Source organism: Odocoileus virginianus, chromosome 9 (assembly GCF_023699985.2).
Source record: "Odocoileus virginianus isolate 20LAN1187 ecotype Illinois chromosome 9, Ovbor_1.2, whole genome shotgun sequence".
In the NCBI taxonomy this organism is placed as follows: domain Eukaryota; kingdom Metazoa; phylum Chordata; class Mammalia; order Artiodactyla; family Cervidae; genus Odocoileus; species Odocoileus virginianus.
In genome coordinates this window covers 2,925,867-2,949,937 of record NC_069682.1, presented here as the reverse complement: position 1 = coordinate 2,949,937, position 24,071 = coordinate 2,925,867, and the positions used below count along the sequence as shown (strand labels likewise).

The 24,071-nt window shown below is 39.3% G+C and overlaps 1 protein-coding gene across 1 annotated transcript; it reads left to right on the top strand.

Annotated features, from left to right (window-relative positions):
- The first annotated feature begins 1 nt into the window (after window position 1).
- Window positions 2-7,991, top strand: MKKS (MKKS centrosomal shuttling protein). Its single transcript, XM_070471891.1, has 4 exons — window positions 2-987; window positions 3,987-4,162; window positions 5,071-5,181; window positions 7,488-7,991. The coding sequence occupies exons 1-4, from the start codon at window positions 3-5 to the stop codon at window positions 7,926-7,928; spliced, it is 1,713 nt and encodes a 570-aa protein (XP_070327992.1). The 5' UTR covers window position 2; the 3' UTR covers window positions 7,929-7,991.
- Window positions 7,992-24,071: the final 16,080 nt, after the last annotated feature.

Here is a 24,071-nt window from a genome sequence, read left to right as displayed (position 1 = left end):
ACATGTCCCGTTTAGAAGCTAAAAAGCCCTCGATCTGCAGCAGGGAACCCCTGCCGGGCGGGCGCGCCGGGGCCAGCCTGGCGGCCTTGCGGGGCCTGGTCGCGTCGTGCTACGGCCCGGCGGGCCGGCTGAAGCAGCTGCACAACGGCCGCGGCGGCCCCGTGGCCGCCACCTCGCATTCGGCCGCCCTGCTCGCCGGCCTGCCCGTCAGCCACCCGGTGCTGAAGGTCCTGACGGCCGCCGTGCGCAGTCACGTGGCCTGCTTCAGCGACGCCGGCTTATTCACCGCCATCCTTTGCTGCAACCTCGTCGAAAATGTTCAGAGACTAGGCCTGACACCCACCACGGTTATTAGGTTAAATAAGCATCTTTTGAGCCTCTGCACCAGTTACCTGAAATCTGAGGTCTGTGCTTGCCGAATCCCAGTCGACTTTGGTAGCACTCAGATCCTCCTGAGTTTGGTACGCAGCATATTAACCAGTAAACCTGCCTGCATGCTCATCGCAAAGGAGATTGACCACATCAGTACTCTGATTCTGAGAGCCTTTCTGCTTACCATTCCAGAGAACGCCCAAGAGCACGTCATTTTAGGAAAGAGTGTAATTGTCCCTTTAAAAGGACAAAGGGTTATAGATTCTGCCGTGTTACCCGGAATACTTATTGAAGTATCAGAAGTTCAACTGATGAAGATACTACCTATCAAAAAATCAGATTCCTTCAAGGTGGCAGTCTTTTGCGTGTCTTTGTCCGGAGACCTTTCTGATACTGGAGAAGGAACCCTGTTGGTCAGTTACGGAGTTTCTCTTGAAAATGCAGCTCTAGACCAGTTGTTCAACCTAGGAAAACAACTGGTTAATGACCATGTAGATCTTGTCTTGTGTCAAAAAGTTATACACCCGTCTCTGAAACAGTTTCTCAGAACTCATCAGATTATCGCTGTAGACAGAATTGGAGTGTCTTTGATGGAACCGCTGAGTAAAGTGACAGGTAAAAGGTGCTCTTTCGGTCTTTGCCCTTTATGGTTAATAAATCACACTTCCCTTGAGCAAAGATATTCTTGGTGTGTGTTGTGTTAACATATTGAACAATTTGAAAAGCTGCCAACCTCAATGCGTGTGTATCATTTCTGGCAGCAAAGGTGGTTTCTGAAAATGATTCTGTATTGTTCACTTATTAAAAATTGAGTGATGATGACTACTTTGTAGGTATTTTCCAGCCCCAAATGTACTGCAGAGCCTGTCATAATTTACAGCTATTAACCCCCGAACATTCAACAGATTATTGAGAAATCTAACATTCTTACAATCATATAAAGTCTTATAATTTAAAATTCTTCTACTTGAGTTTTACAAAGCTCTTAAGTCACTTTGTATTATCGAACTCCAACAATCAACTGTACTTCTGCCTAAATAGTGGTTTCTAATTAGGGTGTGTGTGTGTATTATTAGGGTGTATGTTTGTTTAAAGCTAGCACATGATTAAATATCCCAGATATTTCCAGCTAAGCTTGAGAGCCGGGGTTGCCTTTTACTTTTAGTGCTTAAAACAAGCCTGGTCTATAGTAGGGGTTCTAAAATGTTTGTTGAATTAATAATATATTTATTAACATAGAAAATTATAACAGGCAAGAATTTCACTGTATTTTACAAACCTGGCAAATTGGAAACAGGTTGGTACTCACCTAATAGAGACAAAGAGAAATGACAAGTTAAAGAGTTCCTGATTTGAGCCACTTTTCAATATCTCCTAACTGCATTGACAACATATCAGAATCATTTCATTTGGATAAATTTCAATTTATAACTGGTTAGACTTAAGAGTTTAATAAATTTTGGTAAAACTGTTAAAGTTGACTATTTTTATAAGTCATCAGAGAAGTGTGAGTGCCAGTATTGAATCCCTAGTATCTCTGAACTATTGCTACCTCTGGACTATTGTCAGATGATCATCAGAGTGGAAATTGTTAAGAAATAGTGGCAGTTGTTCTTTGAAACTCATTAGTGATGTTGTGGGTCAGATCCACATCCATGAGCTTTCCATGAGCAGGTGATTTCAAGTTATGAATATTGAGTATTAAATATTATGAAGTCAGTTTTTAAATTCTGAAGAATTTTTCCATAGAAACAATGTCAGTGGGCACTGGGTTTCCACACCAGCCCACAATTGATTTTTATCCCACTGGTAACTAGAGTGTGGTAGAACATGAACTGACCTATTTTACTTGCAAATGAATACAAAAAGTTAAGGGTTCTCCAGGTATTTGCAGCTAATTCATTGGTTGCTCAGGACTGTTATCAAGAGACTGCAGAGCTACCAATGGGTGCCTGGGATTGGGGAGAGCGCGAACTTCTTTTATAAACATGCCGTTCTCTACTCCCCCAAATGATTTCGGGTTTGATCCCTGGGTTGGAAAGGTTCACTGGAGTTGGGAATGGCTACCGACTCCAGTATTCTTCCCTGGAGAATTCCTTGGCCAGAGGAGCCTGACAGGCTACAGTCCGTGGGGTTGCAAAGACTTGGACACAACTGAGCAACCAACACTTTTACATAAAGCCAGAGTTGTAGTCCTGGATCTTGGGGGCAGACACTTTCTTGAGACAAAAGAGAAAGGGGGGAGAAAAACTCTTATCAGGCCCCTGTAGCTTCATTAAACAATAGGTGAAGTATGTTTGAGCCTCATCCATCTTATCTAGGTTGACATTACCTCCCAATCCCCCTTCAATCATAATTCCTCTTTTTGGATAGTTTAGGATAAGTAGTGGGATTATCGTGCTTGGTGGACTGGTGGGTATGAAGCTTGTCATGGCTTTCAAAACATTTTTAACCTTTGACTTGTTTTGATTGATTTGTGAAATAGTCATGATCATCCCCCCTTTACTCTCCTGTGGGGAAGCCCACCAAGAAGAGTTCAGTGATTTGCTCCACATCAGAGGCTGGTCAGCAGGAAAGCTGAGCCTTTCCTTAATTTTCTGTTGGTTCTACCCTTGAAGTGTTGTACAAGATGTAGGGTTTGTTTCTTTTTCTTAATTTTAAATCTCTCAAGTATTCCTTGTTCCTTGAGACTTCAGAAGTAAAGAAAAGATATTCAAAGAAGTGAAAGTGTTCATGAGCTGCAAGAATATTTAGACATTATTGTTTTAATTCCATTCGTTTGAAAGAGGAAACTGGCCCAAGGAGGTGCATTGGTGAATTACAGTTTTAAGACCTTAAACTAGTATTGTTACTTCTTAAAAGGTTGTTGCCGTTTCTTATATAACTTTACTACATTTAGAGATTTTAGAAACCTTCAAGTTATCCTAACTTCTCCTTCATTTGTATTTTTATTAATTTGTGTTTTGTAAAATTGTATTATTTTACCTATACAGGAGGGAGGGCAAGATATAATAAAAAAAAAACAAAATGAAATAAGAAGATCGCATACTTTATTTTGGCATGGTTTAGGTAGTTGTTTACATACAAACAATTGTTCGGCAAAGCAAAAAAAATTCCTGTATGTTCACTAAATGGAGCGCCAAAGGAATTCAGCCATACAGCTATCTGCATAGCTTAGTTTGTGAGTTTTAAGGTAAAAATAATAACACCCTTTAAAAATAGCCTGTCTCCTCATCTCATCCTTATTTCAGATTAGTGTGGTTGTTAATTTGGGGTCTGTGATCCCTGACTGGACTTCCAGAGTTCCTGGACTTCCTGAAAATGTATGCAAAATTGTGCATGCCTTTTTCTGGAGAGTGCAGAATTGCTTCTAACAAATGTTCAAAGTCTGTAAATCAAAAGAACCACTGCTTTATTTGCACATCATTTAAATAATAGAGTACTATTTATAGGTTTAAGAAGATGCATCTTATTATTTGTTTATCCTACATTTCATATTTTAAATGCTTTTTGAACTTTTATATTAGCTAGGAATGAATATTGTAATTTTAAATGGTTGTAAGCTCCATGTTTATTCATCTATTTTGTGTTTTCTAAACTTTTTAAAAAAATAGGAACACGGCCTATTGGTTCCTTGGGCTCAATCTCTCCCAGTAGTTATGGAACTGTAAAAGATTTGTGCATTGCAAAGTTTGGCTGCAAACATTTTTTTCATCTTATTCCTAACAAAACAACTGTCTGTAGCCTGCTTCTCTGCAACAGAAATGACACAGCCTGGGATGAGCTGAAGGTGGGTAATAAATGTTGAATTCCTTATCTAGGGATTGGGGCAGGGATTAAAGAATCAGATAGGTACTATAATTTTTTTCACATCAGTCAGCTGTGCTTTTTTTCCTTCACAACTTCCCTAGGTGGTGTAGAAAGCAAAAACAACCAAAATGTGAGAATTACATTTATAAGTAAGCTGATTTAATTTCCTATGATATAAAAACTTGGCATATGTTGCCTCTTATTATTTCTAGTAATTTACAAGCAATGTAAAAGTCCTTGATGGGAAATTTTCTTAAGAAATTAATTTGAATTGTGTACTCGATGCTAATGTGTATGAGTAATTCACTCAGAAATAGGTTCCCCAGTTATATCCATCATCCACCTCTTAACAGAGATGTTCACAAACAGCAATAACACATGCAGTTTTTATACAAGGAAAGTGATGCCCTGTGGTACTGGTCACAGACTGGAAGAATGGATACTCAGGCTATAGCCTGGTGAATATTCAAGGTCTGTGTGTTTTTATTGCTGCTGGGTTGGATCGTTTCCATAGCAACTTGAAATAAATTCTATATAGCATTTATACAGCTAATTTATTTAGACGCAGATGTTTTTGTTAGAAATATTAGCACTGTGCTGATCCAGTTGTGTTTGTGAATCTCAATTTGAAGAACTTAAATGTATATGAAGGAGGATATTAGTCCAGTCCATGAAAACAAACATCTAGCTAAAGTATTCTTTCATTTCTAATTTTCATTATTCCAAAATGTATTCATCGCATGACAACCTTGGTGACATAGGTTTCACTCTTTTGCATTTACAGTCCGGCTCCTTGAGTCCACTGTCTTAAGTTGCCTTGAAAACGCGACTGTATCTCTTTGTGTTTCTGGTGTCAGTGTCAGATTCTGCTGGCTGTTTCTTTTTTAGCTCACGTGTCAAACAGCACTGCATGCTTTGCAGTTAACACTCAAGGAACCGTACGTTTTGTTGGGAGGCGGCTGTACTGAAACTCATTTGGTGGCATATATCAGAAACAAGGTAGGTTAGATAGTCCCTCCTAAATTATCTGAATTCTCAGCAACATGCATTTTATGAGATAATAAGACAATAATACTCTGGAGCCTTTAATGCTTAATTTCTCACTAGTCTTGAAATCAATATTGTATTTAAAAACACTTGAGGAAAATAATACTCGAAAATATAAGCTCCTATCTTTATCACAATGATTATTAATCCAACCTTTTAGCAGACAATCACATTCTTTGAGGATTGTCTAAATACACTGCCTGCTGAAATGAGCATTCTGGGTTTTTTTCTAGTTTTTTTTTTTTTTTAGCTTTTTAATTTTGTGTTGGGGTGTAGCCAGTTAACAAACAACGTTGGGACAGTCTCAGGTGGACAGCACAGGGACTCAGCCGTACATATTCATGTATCTGTTCTCCCCCCAAAACCCCCTCCCGTCCAGGCTGCCACATAACACTTAGCAGAGTTCCATGTGCTATACAGGAGGTCCTTGTTGGTTGGTTATCCATTTTATACACAGCAGTGTGTATATGTCCATCTCGAACTCCCTGACTATCCCTTCCACCCCACTACCACCAGCAACCGTAAGCTCCTTCTCAAAGTCCGAGAGTCTGTCTCTGTTTTCTAAGTAAGTTCATTTGTATTGAGATGAGCGTTCTGTTAATGGAAGTTATCCTAGAGATCTCCACTGCTGCTGCGGCTGCTGCTAAGTCACTTCAGTCGTGTCTGACTCTGTGTGATCCCATAGACGCAGCCTACCAGGCTCCCCCGTCCCTGGGATTCTCCAGGCAAGAACACTGGAGTGGGTTGCCATGTCCTTCTCCAATGTGTGAAAGTGAAAAGTGAAAGTGAAGTCGCTCAGTCGTGTCCGACTCTTAGCGACCCCATGGACCACAGCCTACCAGGCTCCTCTGTCCATGGGATTTTCCAGGCAAGAGTACTGGAGTGGGGTGCCATTGCCTTCTCTGTCTCCACTGCTAAGATGCAGTAATAATTGATATTCATGATGAAAGTGTTGAGATTCTACAAAAAGACTTCAGTACCTTCTGGATATTCCAGAAAAAACAATTTCATTTATTAAAGCATCTAATTATTAAATTCTGTTATTTTAAATGGTATTCATTTATGATACATGTTAATTCTATTAAATAGAATTGTTTTTATCAATCTATGAGACTCCGTATCCTAATAGTAGATAAATGTCACACTCATCTTTCTCATTAATTATTTCATTAACACTGACCTACTTTCTTTGAAAGTAGCCAGAAAAAGGTATGTGTTTTCCAAGTGCTTGCAGTTGGTTCTTTAGTCAGTCAGGAGTGCAGAGTCTCTGGGATGCCTGGGATTGGTGAGTGTGTAAATGTTTTCCATAGACATGCCCTGCCTTGCTTCCCCAAATAACTTAAAATCTGTATGAATATAAAGCTTCTTCATGAAAAGTTATCAAAATGTACATTATGAAAAACAAAACCATTGCCAATCTATTGATGCTGAAGAGACAATAATATAGTTTGCAAATGGAATTGAGTAAACTGGAAAAAGTCTTTTGGAGAAGGACAGTATCTTGAGTAGGATTTTGAAGAAACAACATAGCACTGAAAATGTGGGGAGGGAATGTACAATAGAGATGATATCTGGTTCCACTCTCCTGGGCAAAAGGAAAAAATGGTCATTGCTTTTGAGTAATTAGGATATGGATTTTTAACGATCATTCAGTGATGAGTTTGTTAATGTGTTATTTTTTCTATCATGAAATTTCTAAGATAGACTTTTTAGAATGGTGGAACAAAAGCAATTCAAAAGTATATAACCTTGTCATTAATTAAAGAGAAGAATAGTTATTTTTTAAACATTAAAGTGAAAATGATATATGTCCCTAAATGGTTTTTGTCTTAGTTATAACACACGTATTTGCATTTTAAAAAAATCTCCAACATTTACTGAGTATAAATAAGTACTTCATTTGTGACTTTGTTAGTCTTCACAAGCTTCCTTCTGGGTGTATAGAAGAAGCCTGTGATTCACTTATTATGCTGTGTCTTTCATGTTTTACAAAGGCACTACTGGCAATCCTTCAGAACAAATTGATGGTGGGGTTAATTCTGAGTCATTCATTCTGATAAAATGACTGGTAGTGGGTGCTTTTACTGTAACAACCAGGTTAATGGATTAGCCTGGCCAGCTGGCCCATCCTTGCCCATTAGCCTTGTGCCAAACCCCAAGTACTGTATGACGAAGCATTTGATCAAGTATTTTTCAGAAACATTTTTGTCATCCTAATTGCTCTGTTCTGTATTTTCAATGGTTTTGTTACTCTCTAGACCCGTAATGAGCCAGAAAGCATTCTTCGAGGTGAGAGATGCTCTCAGACAGAGCTCCAGCTGATCACTGAAGCGTTCTGCAGTGCACTTGAATCTCTCGCTGGCTCCTTAGAGCACGACGGAGGTGAAGTTCTTACCGATGGCAAGTATGGACACTTCTGGTCAGTTCAGGCCAACTTGCCTTCTGCTGTGAACTGGCCAGATTTGCCTTCCAGATGTGGCTGTGGACTCTACAGCAGCCAGGAAGAACTCAGCTGGTCCTTCCTGAGAAGTGCTCGTCATCCCTTCCCACCGCAAACCTGCCTTTCCCCTGAAGCCAAAGACTCAGCCGACACCCTGACCTTGGACTGTTTTACTGCAAAGCTTAGTGGCCTGCAGGTGGCTGTGGAGACTGCCAGTTTGATTTTGGATCTTTCATGTGTCATTGAAGATACAAACTGATACAATGTTATCATATAAAAAGAAAAGCTAGTGACATGTCAATAAAGAGAAATATTGCATTTATATGTTCTCTCTGAAAGGCCTGTTCTCCATATTGAGACTGATGATTCATAAAATCATAGATGTACTTATTTAAAGAAAAAAGAATTGATTCTTGAATAGAAATACTGTAGAATAATAAAAATATGAAGGACTATTAAAATATGGTAATTATGTCAGCAAGTTCATAGATACCGCTGTACATTGTTATAAGTTTCTGTTCTCATTATTTTGACGTCATTCTAAGAGCATACAGAAATTTTATAACATCCTAGTGTATGTTCTTGTTTGAATATACTTTTATAGATACTTTTTATTTAGTAGTAATTACATATGTTTAAAGTATAAAGCTAGATTCCCAAGTATCACAAAGCATCCAGTACATACTGTTCATTCAAAAGAAGTGTTCAAACTGCACATTCAGTAAAATTTCCAAGTTCTTTATCTGAGACTGTATCATTCAGTAATTGGGTAATTGATGTAGAAGCTACTCTACCTACAGTTGCTAGTTTGTATCACTGTTCTTCATTTCTGTTATTCTGAGGAAATATGTAATCAAGAAAAAAATAGACTTTATATAGTAGACTATAGTTTATATAGTCTTCCCTGATAGCTCAATTGGTCAAGAATGCACCTGCAATGCAAGAGATCCTGGTTTGATTCCTGGGTTGGGAAGATCCCCTGGAGAAGGGATTAACTACCCACCCCAGTATTTTGGGGCTTCCCTTGTAGCTCAGCTGATAAGGAATCCCATCTGTAACGCAGGAAACCTGGATTCGACCCCTGGGTTGGGTAGATCCCCCAGAGAAGGGAAAGGTTACCCACTCCAGTATTCTGGCCTGGAGAATTCCATGGGCTGTATAAGTCCATGGGGTCACAAAGAGTCGTACTCGACTGAGCGACTTTCACTTTCATACTTTTTTTCATTTTAAACAGCATAAAGAAGTGGAAAAACTATTTCTCTAGTTCAGTCAATAGTGCCAAAAAGAAACTGGAACAATTCTCATACTCAAAGACATGTCATATCAAGGAATATAACTTGAGTTTTATGCAAATGCAAAACTTATTGATAAATTGAAGAAGAAATACAGAATGTAGCTAGAATAGCCAGCATGGAGCATTAAATTAATTAACATGTTACATTAAATTTAAGGAAAACATCTTGAAAAGTGTGGAAAAATTAAACTAAGAGTCAGTGGTCAGATCTATAGTTACGATAGAGGGAGATAGAATGGTTTAGCAATTTCCTCCAAAATTCTTATAAATCTGAAAGAATTTTTACCCTAAGTCAAAGAAAATAATTGTAATAGAAACTCACAGCAATAGAGTATATACCAAAAAATCAGCTACACTGCAAGCTTCATAAAAGCTCTCTCTAAACTTTCATGTCCTTTACTTTTAGGGTCGGTCAGGCAGAATGGGGGGCCGCCTCCTGGGGATCAGGCCCCGTCTGATCCCTCCGTCCGAGCGTGGGCTGGTGTGGGCTGCTTTGCGTTTCCCTGCCCTCCCTTGGTGGACAGGCGTGTCCTAGGATGGTTATCCTATGCCTATCCATCACTGTATGTCAGGACATAACTCGCTCCTGTGGGTCTACAGGTGGAGAGGACCTGTGCTGAAGAATCACACCCCGGGAGCCCCACCCACCCGACCTGACTTCAGTAATGAGGTTCTAGACCTAGAGCTCATGTTGCAGCGTGATGAGAGTCTGGGGCCTGGGGAGGAGGTGGGTGTGTCTGGCATGTGCTGGGCGCCCAGATGGCCCCCACTGGTCTCACCTCTGGCGTACACCCTTTAAGTGTAAGTAGAACCGAATGACTAGACTTTAATGAGCTGAATCCAGCAGAGGTGATGGCTGTTGTTTCTGATACTGTGTGGTCAAAAGATAGGCTTCTCTTTTGATCTCACTGACGCAGTGAGCCATCAGCCAGGTTGGGAGTTGCCCTAAGTAGAGGCCCAGAGGACAAGGCTGCGGGAGGCTCCGGCCAACAGCCCACGAGGAGCTAAATCCTGCCAATAACCACAGAAGTGGATTTGGAAGCAGTTTCTCCCTAATGGACCTCAAGATGAGTATAACCTCTATCCTTCCAGCCTCATGAGACGCCCTGAAGCAGAGCATCTAAAAAAGCCACTCCTGAATTGATTCCTCATGTATCTATGAGATAATAAACTTTGTTTTAAGCCAAGTTTTGGGTGTAATTTGTTAGGAAGCAGTTGTCCCCTAATAAAGGCAAGAGTAAAGCTTATTTATAATTACATACTGAAAATTTGATCACACAAGCGGAAAAAAATTCTTGATGCCATGGCTTTGCATTTCACCATCACTCCGAACACAAAGGTCGTGTTCTTCACATGTGTTTACCAAGGGGTTTTTATATTCACTTAAGAAAGGGTCTCCTTCAGGAACATGGGACGTGTCCTGGGTCTCCTTGGCCCTGGACTGCATTTCGACTGTTGCCCAAGAAGGGATGCCGGAGCAAACCTCTCAACCTGACCTCTTAAGTTATGGAGGTCTTCACTCCTCGGGATAGCCATCTCTAACTGTCGTTTTTAACTCTGCCAAGTTCAGTAACGTTTCTTTGTGAAACATCAGTGCTCTCATTTTGAGTTATGTCAAATTTGTTGAAGTATTTTTTATAAATTCATGTTTTCTGAAGTGGTATACAATCTTTAGTAGAAAACACTGGAAATTAAAAAAAATACAGTTCAAGAAAATCACCATTCAAACTCAGATGGTAAAATATGAGAGGAAAATTCTTGAAGAAAATAATTTCAGAGGAGCTCATCTTGTTAGAAATAACAACAAAAGAGCAACTGAGTTAAGCTTTGGGCATTGTTTGCTGATATACTAAGATGAAGTCTGATCCTTGCATTGCATTTCCTCAGGGGACAGAACAGGAAGTCCTGATAGCTACAAAAAAAAAAAAAGGAAAAGGAGCATCATACAAAGGAGAATGAAGTCCATGAACATGGCTCAGCACATCTGTGGGACTCACAGAACATGTCTCATATTTTATCATTATTTATTAGTAAAGTTCACTGAACCATAGGGATTAGCATCTTATTAATCGAAATAAGTTAGGATTTTGGCAGCACGAAAAAAAGTGGAGAGTTAATACAAATTAAGACATTTTACATCAAAATATTCATTTGGTCTAGTAAAAATCCTATTTCTTAATTCTTCCACTTATAGAATTTTTATATGTTAGACATTTAAACCAACTGTAAAGAATGAAGTGTTTTCCATAAGATATTTAAATTATTAGAAGTATTTTTTTTTAATCATAGGTATTCTCAGACTCAGTTTGACAATCAAAACTACTTAGGCATTCTATATGACCGAAGAGAACTTATAAGCACTTTTATAAAAACTATCATATTCTGTATTCTTATATTGTTGAAAAGCTTTTGGATAACTTTAAAATAAAACAATATTGCTTATAGTCACATGAATTATATAGGTTACTATTTAAGAGTATCATGTAAAAAAATATCACTCTCATAATCAATGCAGGCCCTGTCAAAATATCTGATTAGTTAGGTTATTCATTTCTGATAATCTTTGGAGAATAGTCAAGGAGACTAAACATATAGGGTCCTGTTTCAGCTGTATAAATAAATCTATCTTTTAATCTGAAGGAAAGGGGAAGTTTGAACATCTGATGGCTTTATAATTTTTTTAAGTAGTTAAGTGTTTCCACTTAGTACCTATGTGCTTAGTTGCCCATTCATATCTGGCTCTTTGTGACCCCATGGACTGTAGCCTGCCACAGGCTCCTCTGGCTATGGGGATTCTCCAGGCAAGAACACTGGAGTGGGCTGTCATGCTCTCCTGCAGGGGATCTTCCCATCCCAGGGACTGAACCCAGGTCTCCCGCATTGCAGGAGAATTCTTTACCATCTGAGCCACCAGGGAAGGATCCCATAATCCTTGTAAATGTTTGCCATTCATGTACAAAATTTGAGTTTAGATGTTTCTAAACCCAATGTTAGCCTGTATTTTTAGATTACAAGTAGATTTTTATGCTTCTTTATATAGAATATAGTAATACTCAAAAAAGAGTATGTAATCTCAAATTTTTCCTATATGTATATCAAGCCGTTTGTTGCAGAAATAATCAGTAGACTGGGTATGCTAAAATTCAGTTCAGTTCAATTGCTCAGTCATGTCTGACTCTTTGCGACCCCATGAATCGCAGCACACCAGGCCTCCCTGTCCATCACCAACCCCCGGAGTCTACCCAAACCCCATGTCCATCGAGTCAGTGATGCCATCCAGCCATCTCATCCTTTGTCGTCCCCTTCTCCTCCTGCCCCCAATCCCTCCCAGCATCAGGGTCTTTTCCAATGAGTCGATTCTTCGCATGAGGCTGCCAAACTATTGGAGTTTCAGCTTCAACATCAGTCCTTCCAATGAACACCCAGGGCTGATCTTTAGGATGGACTAGTTGAGTCTTCTTGCAGCCCAAGAGACTCTCAAGAGTCTTCTCTAACACCATAGTTCAAAAGCATCAATTCTTCGGCACTCAGCTTTCTTCACAGTCCAACTCTCACATCCATACATGACCACTGGAAAAATCATAGCTTTGACTAGATGAACCTTTGTTGGCCAAGTAATGTCTCTGCTTTTTAATATGCTATCTATGTTGGTCATAACTTTCCTTCCAAGGAGTAAGCATCTTTTAATTTCATGGCTGCAATCACCATCTGCAGTGATTTTGGAGCCCAGTAAAATAAAGTCTGCCACTGTTTCCACTGTTTCCCCATCTATTTCCCATGAAGTGATGGGACCAGATGCCATGATCTTAGTTTTCTGAATGTTGAGCTTTAAGCCAACTTTTTCACTCTCCTCTTTCACTTTCATCAAGAGGCTCTTTACTGCTTCACCTCCTGCCATTAGGGTGCTGTCATCTGCATTATCTGAGGTTATTGATACTTCTCCCGGCAATCTTGATTCCAGCTTGTGCTTCCTCCAGTCTCTCAAGATGTAGTCTGCATATAAGTTAAATAAGCAGAGTGACGATATACAGCCTTGATGTACTCCTTTTCCTATTTGGAACCAGTCTGTTGTTCCATGTCCAGTTCTAACTGTTGCTTCCTGACCTGCATACAGGTTTCTCAAGAGGCAGGTCAGATGGTCTGGTATGCCCATCTCTTTCAGAATTTTCCACAGTTTATTGTGATCCACACATCAAAGGCTTTGGCATAGTCAATAAAGCAGAAATAGATGTTTTTCTGGAACTCTCCTGCTTTTTCAATGATCCAGAGGATGTTGGCAATTTGATCTCTGGTTCCTCTGCCTTTTCTAAAGCCAGCTTGAACATCTGGAAGTTCACGGTTCACGTATTGCTGAAAACTGGCTTGGAGAATTTTGAGCATTATTTTACTAGCATGTGAGATGAGTGCAATTGTGTGGTAGTTCAAGCATTCTTTGGCATTGCCCTTCTTTGGGATTGAAATGAAAATTGACCTTTTCCAGTCCTGTGGCCACTGCTGAGTTTTCCAAATTTGCTGGTATATTGAGTGCAGCACTTTCACAGCATCAAATCTTTCAGGATTTGAAATAGCTCTGCTGGAATTCCATCACCTCCAGTAGCTTTGTTCGTAGTGATGCTTTCCAAGGCCCACTTGACTTCACATTCCAGGATGTCTGGCTCTAGGTGAGTGATCACACCGCCGTGATTATCTGGGTCGTGAAGATCTTTTTTGTACAGTTCTTCTGTGTATTTTTGCCACCTCTTCTTAATATCTTCTGCTTCTGTTAGGTCCATACCATTTCTGTCCTTTATTGTGCCCATCTTGCTAAAATTAGTGGAATACTATTATCTGTAATAAACTGTGACTTAAGAGGGAAATGAAGAAACTTGACAATTCCCTATTAAGAATTCACATTGGGGGACTTCCCTGGCGGCACTCACTCAAAATCCAGGATGACCTGACCTCAACTTGATTACATCCTTAACTTGATTACATCTACAAGAACGCTATTTCCAAATAAGATCGTGTTCACAGGATGGGGCACAGGACTTAGACATGTGTTTTGAGGGTGTCACCACTCAACTCCCTATAGATAGCTAAAGTTATCAAGATGTAAATCCTCCTTCTTCAGGGCTACAACTACAAAGACTGGAAAATCTGTCCAGCAGAGACAATGGGCACCCATGCCCGGTTTCACCACCAAACATTTCAGTTCATTTCTCTATTTACTGTTGTCCTTTAATTACAATCATCTTTTTTGTAGGGTTCTATCTCCTTGCCCCCTTCTTCCTTAATTCACCCTATGCCCCTGTTACTCCCCTTCTTTGCACCATCGTCATGCTTGCTCTCATCAGGTGTCATGTGTAAAAGGGCCCTTGGTTAGCCGGTCTTTCGTGATGCAGTGGTCAGTTCTGAGAAGAGTGGCATTCCAAGGCCCTATGGTTAGGTCTTGGTCTTCCAGTGAGCTGGGGCTCCTGGACTCTGAACTTCACCAGTGCTTCTCAAGGTTTTCCCTCCTTAGGAGGAGCAGGGGGAGATCTTGTCGGATTAAGCCTTGAGCCTAATGAATCTGATGCTATCTCTCCAGGCAGAGAGTGTCAGAATTGAGTTGAATCGTAGGACCTTGCTGATATCTGGAGAATGGCTTGCTGGTGTGATGAAAGGTGTCTATCCCACCCCCAACACACACACACACACACACACACACACACACACACACACACACACACACTCACACACATTTGGTGATCAGAGCAACACCTCACAGATCTAAGGCAAGTTGTCGATTTTTCAGTTTTTTCGACTTTTTACTTGTTTGGATGTAGAGATGATTTCTAAGTTCCTTACATACTGGATGAGAAACTAGAAGTCACATTATATTTTTATATGCACTAATAATCAAATTCCAAATAAAATAATTTCAGGCACCTATCATAAGCCCAGGATATCACCTGTACTTCTGACCAACTGGCTATAGATCCTATAGATCAGTGGTTCCAATGGCCCCGCCCTTGGATTCGATTAATTTGCTAGTGTGACTTGCAGAACTCACAGAAACATGTTGCTCACAGATCACCAGTTTCCTATAAAAAGCATACAACTCAGCAACAGCCAGATGGAAGAGATACACAGAGCAAGTCATGAGGAAAGGGCAAGGGGCTTTCACGCTCTCTCAGAGAGGGCTGCTCTCCCCACATTGCCACCTGTTCACCAACTGGGAAGCTCTCAGAATGCTGTCCTTTTGGGGCTTATGGAGGCTTTGTTACATAAACATAAATGATTAAATCATTGGCCACTGGCAACTAATTCAACCTCCAGCCCTTCTGCTCTCCCTGGAGGTCAGGGGATGGGATTTATATGAATTTTTAAGTATTTCATTGTTCTGTTGCTATTTTGAATAGAACAATTTTCCATTGCTGGAAAATATTTTTTTTTTACATTTTATTTTTATATTTTAGAAGACCATGAATACTGTTCATTGCTAATAAACCATAGATCTTTTTAATAACTATGAGTTGGGTTTTGTTGTTATTGTTGCATGTTTTTACATTTAACTTTTCTAAAATTGGAGTGTGTCTTAAAACCAAAGTATACATTATTTGGGTGTCTTTTTCCCCATACAAAATAGTTACTATTAAGCTGATGATGTGTTTTATAGACTGTAGCAGATTTGAGGAAATAAACATATCTATGCAATCTATATAGAAAGGAGGCAAGATACAAGTATTTCAGAATTCTGGTGTTTTAAAGACAGAGAAACCTTGGTTTAAATACTTGAGTAAACTCTTAATTTTTGTGAGCTTTTTAATCTCAAGTGATTGTTATGTAGAGTAAATTAAATAATGAATTAAAAGCTCTTAGCACAGAACCTAGCATGTAAGCAGCACTTAACAAATGGGAGCTAGGAAAAATCTTCAGCAGATTTCAACAGGCTGGCAATTCCACATTATTTTAGAAACTCCTAGAAAAAGTTTAAAAATTTTACTTGTGATAAAGCAAAACTGCAAATTTATAAACTTTGGTGGAGTGATCACAAAGATATTCAATCATTTGCTTAATTTTCAAGTAATCCTATAGAATTAGTAAGTTGGCATAATTTTAATTATCTTAGGTTATGTCAGAGACTACCCATGATGGGCATATTTATTAAACCCCTCTGGCAGTCTTGGTTCACTAGAAACATAGGTAAATGTGTTACATATTATTTTTATCAGTGCCGCAGCCACATCTATGAATACTGACTAAGTGGTTTCATTGCAAAGGAATTTAATATTCCCTGACTTTAAGAAAAATGGATTGAATTTATGTCAACAAATTACTAACATTTATTATCAATGGTGCTTAAGATACTATCAAAGCTACTATTCTGCATCTCTTTACTCTTGTTTATATATGTTTTGACTGTAAGAAATGAGTAAATATATGTGAAGAATGTTTGAATCTATTTTACAATTATGTAAGCAACTTGAAAATTCTTAGATTACTCATGAAAATTAAATGACTTATTAAAACTAAGATAGGAATTTCCATCAACTTCTCAGGAGAAAGTGTCAGCCATTCTTATTTACTTGTGAACTTACTGTGCATGAGTATTTTATCAGATTGGGTTACACTTGATGATGAAGTACAATGGAAAGTTTTATCTTCATGGCACGTGAAAATAAGGTCTTTAAAACATAGATGAATTCAAGTTCTTGTTTAAATACTGTATTTTGCTTTTTATTGAACATTACAAGAAATCTCTTTACCATTTTCTATTATAAATTAAATCCTGTTTATCTTCATGGATGAACCTCTCTTCTCATATTTGAATTTTTTGTTTTTATTTTCATCTTATTGGATGAATTGATGGAAACATTGGCACTCTGCTGTGGGAACAACTTCAAAGTATGAAATCAAACATAGAGCATGCACAGTCGGCTTTTTGATCCATGATTCTTACTTGCTGCGCTGTGCTGCGTTTAGTCACTCAGTCATGACCAGCTCTTCGTGACCCCATAGACTGTAGCCCTCCAGGCTCCTTTGTCCGTGTGGATTCTCCAGGGAAGAACACTGGACTGGGTTGCCATTTCCTTCTCCAGGGGATATTCCCAACCCAGGGTCACAATCCACATCTCACGCACCTCTTGAGTTGGCAGGCAGATTCTTTACCACGGAGCCATCTGAGACTAGGTGGATGTTGAAGTTGTCCATCCACTGATTGTTAAATCACCACACATTTCTAACACTACCACTATATGCCAGGTTCTGTTCTAGATTCTGGGGATTCAGATGAATTTTATTTTACTTTTAATTGAAGGATAATTGCTTTACAGAATTTTGCTGTTTTCTGCCAAATATCAACATGAATCATCCATAGGCATCCTCATGCCCCCTCCCTCCTGTGCCTGCCCCCATCTCCTCCCCATCCCACCCCTCTAGGTTGTCACAGAGCCCCTGGTTGAGTTCCCTGCGTGATACAGCAAATTCCCACTGGCTACGTATTTTACACATGATCATGTGAGTTTCCATGTTACTCTCTCCATACATCTCGCCCTCTCCTCCCTCCCCTGCCCCTGACTGTGTCCTTAAGCCTGTTCTGTCTGTTTTACCGTTGCTACCCTGCAAATCAATTCATTGGTACCGTCTTTCTAGATTCCACATATATGCATTAGTAAACAATATTATATTTCTCTTTCTGACTTACTTCACTCTATATGATAGGCTCTAGGCTCATCCACCTCGTTAGAACTGACTCAAATGCATTCATTTTTATGACTGAGTAATATTCCATTGTGTATATGTACCACAATTTCTTTATCCAGTCATCTGTCAACGGACGTCTAGATTGCTTCCATGTTCTAGCTATTATAAATAGTGCTGCAATGAACATTGGGCTACGAGTGTTTTTTTCAATTTTGGTTTCTTTAGGGTATATGCCTAGCAGTGGGATTGGTGGATCATATGGTGGTTTTATTCCTAGTTTTTTAAGGAATCTCCATACCGACTACCATAGTGGCTATATCAATTTACATTCCCACCAACAATGCAAGTGGGTTCCCTTTTCTCCACACCCTCTCCAACAATTATTGTCTGTAGACTTTTTAATGATGGCCATTCTGACCAGTGTGAGGTGGTATTTCATTGCAGTTTTGATTTCCATTTCCCTAACAATGAATGACGTTGAGCATCTTTTCAAGTGTCTGTTAGCCATCTGTATGTCTTCTTTGGAGAAATGTCTGTTTAGGTATTTTTCCCACTTTTTGATTGCATTGTTTGTTTTTCTGCTATTGACTTGTATGAGCTGCTTGTATATTTTGGTAATTGATTATTTTCCAGTTGTTCTCTTAGCTATTATTTTCTCCCACTCTGAGGATTGTCTTTTCACCTTGTTTGCAGTTTCCTTTGATGTGCAAAATCTTTTAAGTTTAATTAGGTCCCGCTTGTTTACTTTTGTTTTTATTTCCATTACTCTAGGAAGTGGGTCATAGAGGATCTTGCTTGGATTTATGTCATTGAGTATTCTGTCTATGTTTTCCTCTAAGAGTTTTATAATTTCTGGTCTTACATTTAGGTCTTTAACCCATTTTGAGTTTATCTTTGTGGATGGTATTAGGAAGTATTCTAATTTCATTCTTTTAAGTGGAGCTGCCCAGTTTTCTCAGCACCACTTACTGAAGAGGCTATCTATGCCCTATTTTATATTCTTGCCTTCTTTGTCAAAAATAAGGTATCCACAAGTGCATGGGTTTATCTCTGGGGTCTCTGTCTTCTTCCATTGGTCTATATTTCTTTCTTTCTTTCATTGGTCTATATTTCTCTTCAAGACAGTGCCATACTGTCTTGATGACTGTAGCTTCATAGTATAGTCTGTATTCAGGAAGGTTGATTCAGCTTCATTCTTTCTTAAGACTGCTTTGGCTATTTGGGGTCTTTTGTGTTTCATACGAATTGTGAAATTTTTTGTTCTAGTTCTGTTAAAAGTGCCATCTGTAATATGATAGGGATCACATTGAATCTGTAGATTGCATTTGGTAGTATAGTCATTTTCACAATATTGATTCTTTCAACCCAAGAACATGGGATATCTCTCCATCTGTTTATGTCATCTTTGATTTTTTTTCCATCAGTGTCTTATAATTTTCTGTATACAGTTCTTTTGTCTCATTAGGTAGGTTTATTCCTGGATAATTTATTCTTTTTGTTGCAATGGTGAATGGGATTGATTCCTTAATTTTTCTTTCTGATTTTTCATTGTTAGTATATAGGAATGCAAGTGATTTCTGTGTACTGACCTTGTATCCCACAACCTTGCTAAATTCACTGATTAGCTCTAGTAATTTTCTGATAGTATTTTTAGGGTCTTCTATGTATAGTATCATATCATCTGCAAACAATAAGAATTTTACTTCTTCTTTTCCAATCTGGATTCCTTTTATTATTACTATTTTTTTAATTATCTGATATCCATATCGAGGGCTTCGAAAACTAAGTGGAATAATGGTGATGAGAGTGGACCACCCTTGTCTTGTTCCTGATCTTGAGGGAATGCTTTCAGTTTTTCACCATTGAGAATAATGTTTGTTATGGGCTTATCATATATGGCCTTTACTATGTTGAGACACATTCCTTCTATGCCCATTTTTTGAAGAGTTTTTATGATAAATCAGTGCTTAATTTTGTCAAAGGCTTTGTCTGTACCTTTTGAAATGATCATATGGTTTTATCTTTCAGTTTGTTAATATGGTATATCATATTGATTGACTTGCATATATTGAAAAATCCTTGCATCACTGGAATAAACCCAACTTGATCGTGACATATGAGCTTTTTAATGTGTTGTTGAATTCTGTTTGCTAGAATTTTGTTGAGGATTTTTGCATCTATGTTCATCAGTGATATTGGCCTGTAATTTTCTTTTTTTGTGTTGTCTTTGCTGGTTTTGGTATCTGCGTGACTGTAGTCTCATAGAATGAGTTTGGAAGACATGAAATCTTTATGTCATGTTTCTCCACTGGTGAAAACAAACCGGCAGAATGGGTAGTGGACTTTGTGTGTTACACTTTAATTCAATTTGCTTAGTGAACTTCCTTGCTAGTTCTAGTTAGTTGACTCTCTTGGGCTTTGGAGATAAACAGTTATACTATCAGTGAACAATAAGACTTTTCTCCTCCCCCTCCCCTTTTCTGACCTCTTTGCATTAGCTTAGACTGCCAGTACAATTTGAATAGTAAGAGGGGATATATGGAACTTTTTAAAGAACTTTTTTTTTGAGATGTTAAAAGTTTCATAAATTTACACCTTCCCTAGTCAATGAGAAACCTATATTTTGGGATATTGAAACAAGGAAGGTTATATCATTTAATAGTGTCCTCAAACACTTAAATTAACAATGAAAGTGAGAAATATATAAAATAATTTATAGGCTTCAGCATCATTATTAGTATATCTCAAAAGATTGTTTTAGTTTAAATGGATTTTAAAAACCTACTGATATAACATGGACCTAGCAATTTCAAACAAGAAAGCTCTTTTTGGTTTTCTTGTTGAAGATCTACATCCTAAAATACATCAAGCAAACATAGAAAATGGTAGGGGACAGCATGCCAAACTAAAGTACATGTATGTCTAAAAGGCTACAAAAGTGATAGTCTATCACAGTTAATGATGACCCTGTAGCATGTGTTGTTAATAGCATTTTGCTTCCTGTTAATAACAGCTTGCCATCTAAATAGAATAATGAAAGTTTAGTGAGCACTACTCTTAAAATAAATATTGCATTTATTTACAGTGAAGTGGAAACCACTGATTTTGTCTTTCTTTTGTATTTCCAGTTGCTACAAAAATAATCTGCCTAAGGTATATTAAGCAGACTTTGTGCAGCTATGAACTCAGGATATAGTCAACCAGTCTGAACAATAAAAAGCATACATATCATTATTAATCTTCAAAATAGTTAATTGACCTAGGATTGTCAGACTTGTCTGCAAAATTGCATAATTTTTAGAGGATGTTTACTATCAAAATGAATGCAACTATGATGATTTTCACATCAATAATGAGAAATTATTGAGTGGGAGTGGCCAAGATGGCAGTGTAGGAAGACCCCAAGCTCACTTCCTCCCATGGACATACCAAAATTACAACTATTTACAGAGCAACTATTGATGAAAATGGCCTGAAGACTAGCAGAAAAGGTCTTCTACAACCAAAGATAGAAAGGAGGAACCACAACGTGACAGGTAGGGGGGTAGAACCGGCCTATAGTCAAGACCCGTACCCCTTGGATGGTGACCCACCAATAGAATAATCACAGTTGCAGAAGTTTTCTTCAAGGAGCAAGTGATCTGAACCATACATCAGGCTCCCCAGGCCAGGGGTCCTGGACCAGGAAGATAAGGCCCCAGACACTTGGCTTGGAAGGCCAGAGGGCTTACTTTTGGGCTTCCCAGGTGGCACTGGTGGTGAAGAACCCACCTGCCAATGCAGGAGACGTGGGAGATGCAGTTTCACTCCCTGGGTTGGGAAGATCCTCTGGAGGAGGGCATGGTGACCCACTCCAGTTTTCTTGCCTGGAGAATCCCACGGGCAGAGGAGCCTCGTGGGCATGAGGTCGCAAAGCATCAGATACAACTGAAGAGACTTAGCGCACATTCACACAGGCCTTACTTTTGGAAGTGCCAGACAGCTGGCTGTAAGAAACACAGACTACACTTTAAAGAACACACACAAAATCTCTCGTGCTATAAGACCAAGGGCAGACGCAGTAACTTGAAAGGAGTCTGGGTCAGACCCGCCTACTGATCTTGGACTCCTCAAGAGGGAAGAGGCAATTGGACTCACTCTGTAGACCCAGGCACAGGCGGCAGCCATTTTGGGGAGCTCTTCTACCACTGGGATATTGGTGCTGGCAAGTGCTATATCTACCTTATTAACTCTGGGACCTGAACCCACTCACCCAGCCTGTAGGCATCAGTAGTAGGACCCACTCAGGCCAAGAAGCTAGCCAGCTGGGGACACAGCTGCACCCACCGCAGAATAGATGCTGTAGGATTCCCTGAGCCACCAGCCGCCCCAGGTCCAGGCACCATCCGCCAGAGGGTCCAGAACTCAGACCCATCCATCACAGGGTGGACACTAGCTCTTGGCTCCTTGGTCCCACAGCCAGAGACCTTAGGGCTACGTTTTCACTGTTACTGGGCTGGCGCTAGCCTCAAGACAAGCTTCACCCACCATGGGGAGAGCACAAGCCCGGAATCACCTGGGCTCCAGCTTCGCCCACCAGCAGGTCAAGAGCAACTCCAGGACCTCCACGGCCCGGGCAGCCAGAGACTCCAGGGCTCACTTCTGCCCACTAGTGGGCTGGCAATAGTTCCAGGACTTGTCCTCACCCACCACTGGGCCCATGAATGGTTGAATGGATAAAGGGGATATAGTATACATATATATGGTGTATATATACTTTTTGCTCTCAAGAAGAGCAGTAGCTGTAAACAAGTTCTAACTATTTCAATATTATGAAACTTTTTTCCTTTAAACTATTGAATGCCATATTAATTCTCTCACATATCTGATAATATCATTGACATGACAGTATTTACAGAGCATACATTTAAATTTCTGCCTCTAAGTGCTTTTGCTATTTATGAAGTTCAAAAGAACTTTTCTGGCTATATTGGCCCAATGCAAGTGGAAATAAACATTAAAAGGTGGAGTCATGATTGAGAAATCTTCAAAAGGTCTTAATATGATTAGGTTCCCAAGTGAACAACATTTAATTTTATTTTTACACCTATTGATTGGAGAATCAAAATATGAAACTAGATTTTAGAAAAGTCTCACTCTGAGAGCATCTGAACTCCGAAATGTCACCAACCATAATTATTCATGTATCAAAGGATTCATCTCAGCCTTCTTTAGAGAGTTGCTTCCACTTGAGCACTTGAAATAAATAATCCAAATTTGATTAACTCTATTATTTTTAAGAAAACACCCATCAGGTGGGATGTTTCAAGAGAACAGCATTGAAACATGTATATTATCTAGGGTGAAACAGATCACCAGCCCAGGTTGGGTGCATGAGACAAGTGCTCGGGCCTGGTGCACTGGGAAAACCCAGAGGGATTGGGTGGAGAGGGAGGTGGGAGGGGGGACTGGGATGGGGAATACATGTAAATCCATGGCTAATTCATTTAAATGTATGACAAAAACTACTGTAATGATGTAAAGTAATTAGCCTCCAACTAGTAAAAATAAATGGAAAAAAAAAAAGAAAACACCCATCAGATAGAATAACTATAATTACACTCTTAGGTGCAATCTTCTAAAAGATTGGAGAATGTTTTTGCTGTGTTTTTTTTTACACTTTATTGAACTGCAACATAGAGAAATGTGCACATAAACACACCTGCGATGAATACTCTCAAGCTGAACATCGTTATGTAACCAGCACCCAGATCAAGAAACAGGACCCTCCTCTTTAAGTCTCCTTCAGTCACCACCTCCTCCTAAGAGAAACCACTATTCTGACTTCTAACATAGATTAGTTTCATCTGCTTTTCGTATTTTACATAAATGGAATCCTACTCCTTAATAGAAGAAAAGCATACCAATTTTATTTAATAATTTTATGTGCACACAGGAATCTTCAGGAGAAAAATGGAGACACAAAAAGAGCAGTTAGAATCAAGAGCTCAAATACTTTTTTGTGAACAAAGATATAATAAATTTAGAGGAAGTGACAAGACAAAGGAGTTTGGGCTGGAGCAGTAAATCATGGGAAGGGAACTAGGAAATATATGCAGATGGAGTTCCTTGGTGGCCCAGTGGTTAGGATTCTGAGCTTTCAATGCAGTGGCCCCAGTTCAATCCCTTGCAAGGAACTGAGATCCCACAGCCCCATGGGATGCCTCCTCTCCCGATACCAAACAATAGTAATACAGATGAGGAAACTGAGGCACAGAGGATAAGTGATTTGCCTGAGTGTCCCAGGATGGACAGCAAGGAAATATTGAGTGGAAACCAATGGGAGATAAGGGTGATTTTAGTAGGGCTATTTTATAAAGATCCATTTTGGCATCAAATCATCTCCAATGATAAGAATGTTCTTGTTTTCCTGGTACAAGGAGGGAAGCTTTCTCATGGGAAATG

Excerpts from the sequence above, each read along its gene's own strand:
- MKKS (XM_070471891.1), top strand. The coding sequence starts at position 3 with ATGTCCCGTTTAGAAGCTAAAAAGCCCTCGATCTGCAGCAGGGAACCC. Across the intron at positions 988-3,986 it reads ACCGCTGAGTAAAGTGACAG|GAACACGGCCTATTGGTTCC; the intron begins GTAAAAGGTGCT and ends TTAAAAAAATAG. Across the intron at positions 5,182-7,487 it reads TGGCATATATCAGAAACAAG|ACCCGTAATGAGCCAGAAAG; the intron begins GTAGGTTAGATA and ends GTTACTCTCTAG.